At 60.9% G+C, this 7,763-nt stretch overlaps 1 protein-coding gene across 1 annotated transcript; it reads left to right on the top strand.

Annotated features, from left to right (window-relative positions):
• The first annotated feature begins 2,577 nt into the window (after positions 1–2,577).
• On the top strand, positions 2,578–7,214 carry LOC146860808 (uncharacterized). Its single transcript, XM_085646381.1, has 2 exons — positions 2,578–3,033; positions 6,544–7,214. The coding sequence occupies exons 1-2, from the start codon at positions 2,748–2,750 to the stop codon at positions 7,158–7,160; spliced, it is 903 nt and encodes a 300-aa protein (XP_085502507.1). The 5' UTR covers positions 2,578–2,747; the 3' UTR covers positions 7,161–7,214.
• The last annotated feature ends 549 nt before the right edge of the window (positions 7,215–7,763 follow it).

The raw sequence follows: 7,763 nt of genomic DNA on the forward strand, positions 1-7,763 counted from the left end.
ATGCATATATCATTCAAGCAGACTGTACTGTTTAAAAACAGTGTGCAGACGCATGTGCTAATCACACAAGCCACGCACACGCAATATACTCTAAACACAAAGCAGACAGACGTGGAATGCATACAACCTGCGGGCTGACCGACTGTCCCCACAGGGGACCCTCATAAGAGGGCAGCCCCTTTAGTGCCACAAGATGGCACACTGGGCAGCCTAGTGTTTGTCCATAGACCCCGGTTGGGGTCCTCTTCGTGTCATTTCCGGCCAGTGGGGGGTCAGGGAGAGGTATATAGTCCTCCCCCGCTACCCCTAGCGGCCTCTTTGTTCCCTCGCCCTTACGCCAACTTCGCTGCCCGACTCGCCTTTCGGTCGTGGACTGTTGCTGAGGATACCGAGATTAGTCGCAACCCCCCCCAGGACAATCGAGCTGCGGTGGTGACTCTTCCCACTATGCTAGTATTGCGCTGTGCCCCTGGTCTCCGTGGAGCTAGCAGTCTCTGCTGGAGGGCTGGGGGCCAGTAAGGGGTACGGGGGTCGGGAGTGGTGTCGAAGCGGTAGTCACGGTGACCTCATTAGCGGGCGGGCGCGCCCTCGTGTAGGGTATCGCCTCGTCCCGAGGAAGAGTTGGTCGCGGTCCGGGGCTGGGAGGGGGGAGCTTCGCCTCTGTGCCTCCCTTAACTGGCGTGGCATGGGCGGCACTAGTGGCTTAGGCCACAGAGTCTAGAGAGGTGCGGGTGGGCCTCGCGCACCCGGGAGACGAGTTTGGGGCCGGCGGTTGCAGCACCGCCCCGATTGCCTCACCCCCACCCAGCGTGGCTAGGTGTCCGATGGCGGGCGGGCAGAGCTTCTCTTAGCCTCACCTGGGTGGGGGAGGTGTTGCAGTGTGGCCCTTCTGCGCACCCCCCGACTCCGTGGCGAAGTCACCCACGGGCCAGGGTAGTGGGCGGAGCACTCCCGGGTCCCATCTGCAATCTTTGCCCGGGAGTTGGACCCCTCGTGTTGCGCAGGGGTAGCGATTGACCCCCGATCGGAGGGGCACGGTGAATTCTCTGTAGGACTGGGTGATGCGAGACGCGGCATCTGCCGCCGCCGATTACGGTCAGAGCCCGAGGTTGCGTCCCCTTCCTTTATGGTGACCAATTCTCTCCATTCCCACATATTGTAAATATGGTGCGAGGTATCGCCTTCAATTAACCTCATGTCACTTAACGTTTGCTTTTATAACATGCTCACTTGTAATTTTTTCGCCTTATGCCGGGCCCCGGGGGAAGCAGAGTCGCAGACTAGTCTTCCCCCGGGGTCATTCGCGCGAGGGTAGGACCAGGTAGGGTCAAGAGGTGGAGTTAGGGGGTGGGTATATGAGCGCAGGGGAGGAAGGCGACTTCCTCTTCCGGCGCTCGGCACCATCGGGAGGGTTTAGAAAAGGAGTGTGTGTGGAGTAGTGTAGGGCTAGGCCGGGGAAGAATTTTTGCGGGTCAGCGGTTTGAGTACGGCGGGCGTCGCGGTTATGGAGCGAGACGGCTGTGACGGGGCGGCGGCATCGGAGGAGGTGAGGCGGGCGTTGTTGGTCCTGGGGCGGGCCGGGAGGGAGGATCTTCTGCGGCCCGGGGTGCTGGGAGAGGCGTGGGTGGGTTACGAGAGGGCTCCGCGGGCGGCCTCGGCGGGGGTGGCGGCGGCGGTACTGGCGTGCCAGGAGGAGCCGCCGCTGCCGCCACCTCTGTGTCTCTCGGGTCTGCGGGGGCGGGGTGCGGGCCGAGCGAGTCAGGCGCGCGGAGGCCGGCGCAGGAGCCTGCCTCCGCGTCTTCGTTTTCCCCAATTGACGTTCCAGGCCCACGAGGCGGACGGGGGCGTGGCGTCGGCGTTGGCCGCGGAGGAGCGGCTCCCGGTGATTGCAGCTGCGGCCGGGCGGGCCGGCGACGTGGAGGGTGGGGCAGGTGGGGGAGTGGGGGGGCCAGGGGATGACCTCGTGGCGGCTGGGGGGGGCGAGGGGGCGGAGGTTGTGGTGGGGGTGGGGGCTGGGGCCTGCGTGTGGGGCGGTGGACGTGTTGGCTGGTGTGGAGGGAGTGGGGGGGGCTTTAGAGTCTGAGGGGCCCCTTGATTTATCTCGGGGGGGGTCCCGGGCTTCGACCCCTGGTGTGTCGGTTGGCGGCGCGGGGCGGCCGGGAGGGGGGGTGTCCGCGGTTCCGCCCGGAGTGGTCTTGCCGTCGGTGGGGCTCGGACAGTCTGCCTCGGGGATTTTGGATGGGGGGTCTTTGGGTACCCGCCCCCCACCACGGCTACCGGGTTGGTGCGCGTGGACTTGGGAGGACAGGCTGCGGGAACAGCGCCTTTGGGCGCAAGTGGAGGATGCACGGCGGGCTGAGCAGGAGGGGTGGGTGGGGGCGGAGTGGGAGGCCGAGGCGGAGGGGCCCCCGTCGCCCACGTCGGAGGAGGAGCGGTGGGCGGAGCAAGAGGAGCGGGGGAGGGCGGAGAGGGCAAGGGGGCGGGTGGGGGGGGCTGTCAGGGGTCCGCGGACGCAGGCGGGGACGGCCAGGACGGCTTTGAGGCCCGATGGTGCCGGGGCCCGCCCAGGTTTGAGCGACCTGGGGGGCGGGGGGGGATCCAAGCCGGCGGCTGTCGGCAGAGTTAAGGGGAGTACGGTGGGGCGCAAGACGGCCCCTTACCGCCGTCAAGAAGCAGTAGGGCGGTCCGCGGCGGCCATCCCTCCAGCGCGGGAGCGGGCAGTGGCAGCGGGGGGGAAGGGGTCACGCATGTCTGGTGAAGTGAATGGCAAGGGTGTGAAGAGAGCGGCGAGAGAGGTGTTGTGGGCGCCTGGAGGTGTGGAGGCAGATGTGGAGTTGGATTATGAGGCAGAAAGTGATGAGCTGGAGGACGGGGAGGTGCGGGATGACTGTGACAAGACGGGCGCAGGCAAGGACAACAGAGAGGTTGGTGTGTTACAGGTCCCCCGGAGATCGGCGGACAAGGAGACAGTAGAGACGCGGCGGGGGACCCCCTCCGGAGGACGGCTCAGCGAGCGACAGCCGACTTTGACAGGTGAGCGGGTTTGGTGGTCGGTGTGGGACGGGGGTCCCAATGGGGGAAGGAAGAAGGCTTGTAGGTCGGTTGGGGTGGGAGACGGCTCTGTGAGGGAGGTGGTGGAGGCTCCCAAGGGTGGGCTCCCGAGTGAGGACAAAGCGGTTGGGGGAAAGGCGGTGGCGTCGGCGGGGGTGCAGACAGAGAAGGATGGGGGTAAAGAGGAGGCGTCGGGGAGTAAGCTCCCGAAAAAACTGCCCTACATGGGCCTGGCTATGCCGTTGGGGTAGCACTTGTCCGACAAAATAAAGGGAAAGATCTGGAAGCATGAGTACGTGGACGTTTTTAAATTACTGCATAGGGAGGTGCAGGCCAAAGAGGGCTCCAAGGAAGAGGAGTGGGAGCTGACTAGGCGGCCGAGGGTGCCGGTGAATATGGAGAATTGGACCTCGGCCTTTCTCATTTACGCGAGTATCTATTGCGAGGAGCATCCCGATAGGGCAATCGCATTGCTGAAATACATGGATATCATCAGGAAGGCTCAGATGCAGTTTGGGGGTTTCGCTTGGTTGAGTTACGATGAGGAGTTCAGGGCGCGGGTCAGTGCGAACCCCGAGAAGCATTGGGGTGAGGTGGACCAGGAATTATGGATGCAATGGATGGCGTCTACGCATTCATCCGCATCAACTCACACGGCGAGTGGTTTGCCGGTCACGTATCGGTCTTTTCAGTCGCGTCCCGCCCATGCTGGGGCATGGGGGACCACAGCACCCACAGGTGGGGCCGGACAGTATAGCAAGCCCGGCACTTACAATACCGGGGCCTGTTGGAGTTACAATAGGGGGTATTGTTCCAGGTACCCGTGCAAGTTCAAGCACGAGTGCTCTAAGTGCGGGGGGAAGCACCCCCTTACGCAATGCCTTACACTCACCACTCCTTCCGAACAATGGCAAAATGCCAAGGGGAGGGGGCAGACTGGACAGAAGGGCCCCTACACCGGTTAGGGTGGAGGCGATGGCCCCGTGGCTCTCCCTTTACCCGGACAGGGAGGCCGCCTTGAAGATTCAGTGGGGCTTTACGGATGGTTTTCGGGTCGGGTATCAAGGTCCCAGATCACGGAGATGGGCCGACAACATCAAGTCAGCGAAGGAATTGCCGGGGGTGGTGGCGGCCAAACTCTTGAAGGGGTGGAGGAAGGGAGGATTGCGGGTCCCTTTTATGACTGGCCGATGGAGGATTTGATCGTTTCTCCACTGGGGGTGGTGCCCAAAAAGGAGGAGGGTGAGTTTCGGATGATTCATCACCTATCGTGGCCAGAGGGGCAGTCAGTGAACGACTTCATCGCGGAGGAGGATTCCCGGGTGCTGTATGCGTCGGTGGACGATGCGATCCGCCTTGTGCGGGTGTGTGGGCCGGGGGCGGAATTGGCAAAATGCGACGTGAAGTCGGCTTTCCGCTTGCTGCCTATACACCCGGCGGATTTTGCGCTCCTCGGGATGCAGTTCGGGGGGGCCATCTTCGTAGACAAAGTCTTGCCCATGGGGTGTGCGATTTCTTGCGCCTTGTTCGAGATGTTTAGCACCTTCCTGCAGTGGGCCTTCACGCAGCGGACTGGGCACCGGGATGTCACGCACTATCTGGATGATTTCCTCTTCCTGGGGAAGGCAGGTTCGGGGGACTGTGGCAGGGCTCTGTCAGGGTTCCAGGAGTTGGCGGAGGGATTTGGGGTTCCGTTGGCGCCCGAAAAGACGAGTGGGCCGGCTTGCGTTCTGACATTCTTGGGCATTGAGCTGGATTCCATCCAATGGACAGCGAGGCTCCCGGTCGCGAAGGTAGAGGAAATTCAGGAGTGCCTCCAGTGGGCGATTGGTGAGAAACGGATTGCGCTGCGGGCGGTGCAGAGGCTGCTGGGGTTCTTGAACTTTGCGTGCCGGGTAGTCAGGGCGGGGCGGACGTTCTGCCGACGGCTCGGCATGGCCATGTCGGGGCAGTGCTTCCACACCACAGGGTCAGGATCTCCATGGGAGTGAGGGCGGATCTGCGGACGTGGTTGCTGTTCTTGATGGATTTCAATGGGGTCTCATTGGACTTTGTGGAGGAAAACACGGTTTGGCAAATCCAAATTTACTCGGATGCAGCTGGGGCGGATGGCTTTGGCATTTTCTGGGACGGGAGGTGGTGTGCAGAGACCTGGCCGGAGCACTGGAGGAAGCAGGGGAGGAGCATTGCCTTTTTGGAATTCTTTCCTTTGTTGGTGGCGCTGGAAGTGTGGGGTTCTGAGTTTCAAAACAGGGCGGTGTTGTTCCATGTGGACAACATGACGGTGGTCGAGTTGGTCAACCGGCAGAGGGCAAGGGACCTGAGGGTGTTGCGCTTGTTGAGGAGTTTCATGCTGAAGTGTTTGCGGCTGAATGTGACTTTTCGAGCCAAGCATGTGCCGGGGGCGAATAATGACATTGCGGATGCTTTGTCTCGTTCGCAGTGGCAGCGATTCCGGCGACTGGCACCTGGAGCGGATCTGTGCAAGACGGGGCTGCCGGATGGCATTTGGGCCCTAGGGGAGTGAGGGTGGTTGACCTAGTTGAAAATTCTGTTGCTGTTACCACCAGGCGGACCTACAGACGGGCGTGGGCAGAGTTTGTCGCCTTTATGGGTTGGAGCGGGGTTTCTGAGGCTGGGGGACAGGTGGGGGTGGAGCGTGAAGTATTACAGTTTGTGCTGCACTGCATGGATAAGGGGTGGTCGGCGGCAACCATTTCAGGAAAACTGGCAGGGGTGTCCTTTTATTGCTGTCTGTTTTTTGGTTTTGACCCTACAAAAAGTGTGATTGTTAGTAGGGTGTTGCGGGGTTGGGGTAGGGAGAGAGTTGGGGGCACTGTGCCACGGGAGGCCATAACGTTTGAGGTGTTGGTTCGGTTGGTTGCGGCGTTGCCGCTCTGTTGTTATGATGAGTTTGAGGTTCGGATTTTTCGCTTGTGCATGGTCTGGATGTTTTTTGGGGCATTCCGGGTGTCTGAATTGCTGGGCACGCGGGCTGGGGAGGGGCGGAGGTATGAGGACATCAGATTGGATGCGGGGCGCCTGGGGATTTGGCTCGGTCGGTCGAAGACAGACCAGTTGGGCCGGGGTAAGTGGGTTTGGCTGAATGAGAATCAGGGAGGGGGTGTGTGCCCGGTGGCTGAGTGGCAGGCGTTTGTGAGGGTGAGGCAGCTTGGGGTAGGGGAGATATTTTGTCAAATGTCTGGGGCACGAGTGACGGCTGGCCAGTTGTTGGCGGTGTTGCGCATGGCGTTGGTGCGTGTGGGTTTGGAGCCGGCGGGTTTTGGAACTCACTCCTTTCGGATTGGGGCGGCGACAGCGGCTGCCCGGCTGGGGTGGTCTTGGGATAGGATCCGACAGATTGGGAGGTAGAGGTCAAGGTGTTGTGAGCGTTACGTGCGGAAGTGATGGGGTGGGGTGCAGGGTGTGGGGGGTTGGATGGAGCGGGGTTTGGCTTTCTTTGTGCGTCTCTAACCTCTGTTTCTCTCTTAGGTTGCGTGGGAGGCCCTGGGGCCAAGACGGTCACATGGATCGTGGGGCATTCTTTTGTGCACTGGGCGTCGAAATATGCGGAGCAACAGGTGTACGGCCGTAACCTGGGACTCAGAGGACAACTTCACGAAGTGCACTGGTGGGGGAAAGGGGGAATGCGATGGGGGGCACTACTGCCCTGGCTCGCGAAGATGGTCCCACAGAAGGGTTGCCCGGATCTGTTGATTATACACTTGGGGGAAAATGACTTGGTTCGGCTGTCGGGTTTGGCGCTCTTACAGCTGATGCAGAGAGACTTGGAGGTACTAAAGCACAGACTGGCAGGGGCTTGCATTGCATGGACGGAGTTTGTTCCGAGGAGGACCTGGAGGGGAGCTGTTAAGCATGGGGCAATTGAAAAGGCGCGTCGGAAATTGAACAGAGCTATGCGAGTTTTTTGTGGGGAGAAAGACATTAAGGTGATCAGTCACCCGGGACTACGACTGGAGGAACCACTGCTATTTAGGGATGACGGGGTGCATCTGTCTAGACTGGGGAACGCCTACTATATGATGGAGATGAGGGATGTGGTCAGCAAGCTCTGGAATGAGGCAATCTGGTGTCGCAGGGATGTGTGAGGGGTCCCGGCCTAGGGGGTGGGGCAGGTACCCGCCCTACAGGGGGCTACCTGGTTGGCGGTACTTTGGAGGGGTGGGGGGAGTCATTAGCAGGCACACCCATCCCTCGGGGGGGGGAAGAGTGAACGAGGTGGGGGTATTGGAGGCGTGAGTGAAATGGCCGAGGAGAGCCGGGAGGATGCAAGGAGGTTTGTGGAATGGTGAGGAACGGAAGGGGCATGGAGTGGTACAAAAGGGGAGTGTGGAGTGGGTGAAAGGAGTGAAGGATGGTAGAGTGTTGGGGGAAAGTTTATTCATATAATGTTTGGTTATTGTTTAATGTTGTGCAGCCTGGTCCTAATAAATGGCCTTTTACGCTAAAGACACGGTGTGGTCTGTTTATTGCGTGATGCCGGGCCCCGGGGGAAGCAGAGTCGCAGACTAGTCTTCCCCCGGGGTCATTCGCGCGAGGGTAGGACCAGGTAGGGTCAAGGGGTGGAGTTAGGGGGTGGGTATATGAGCGCAGGGGAGGAAGGCGACTTCCTCTTCCTGCGCTCGGCACCATCGGGAGGGTTTAGAAAAGGCCACCCACCCGCCCTGCAGTTGAGGGTTGGGTTTCCAGGG

The sequence above is a fragment of the Triturus cristatus genome, chromosome 3_1, assembly GCF_964204655.1.
Source record: "Triturus cristatus chromosome 3_1, aTriCri1.1, whole genome shotgun sequence".
Lineage (NCBI taxonomy): Eukaryota > Metazoa > Chordata > Amphibia > Caudata > Salamandridae > Triturus > Triturus cristatus.

Excerpts from the sequence above, each read along its gene's own strand:
- LOC146860808 (XM_085646381.1), top strand. The coding sequence starts at position 2,748 with ATGTCTGGTGAAGTGAATGGCAAGGGTGTGAAGAGAGCGGCGAGAGAG. Across the intron at positions 3,034-6,543 it reads GCGACAGCCGACTTTGACAG|GTTGCGTGGGAGGCCCTGGG; the intron begins GTGAGCGGGTTT and ends TTTCTCTCTTAG.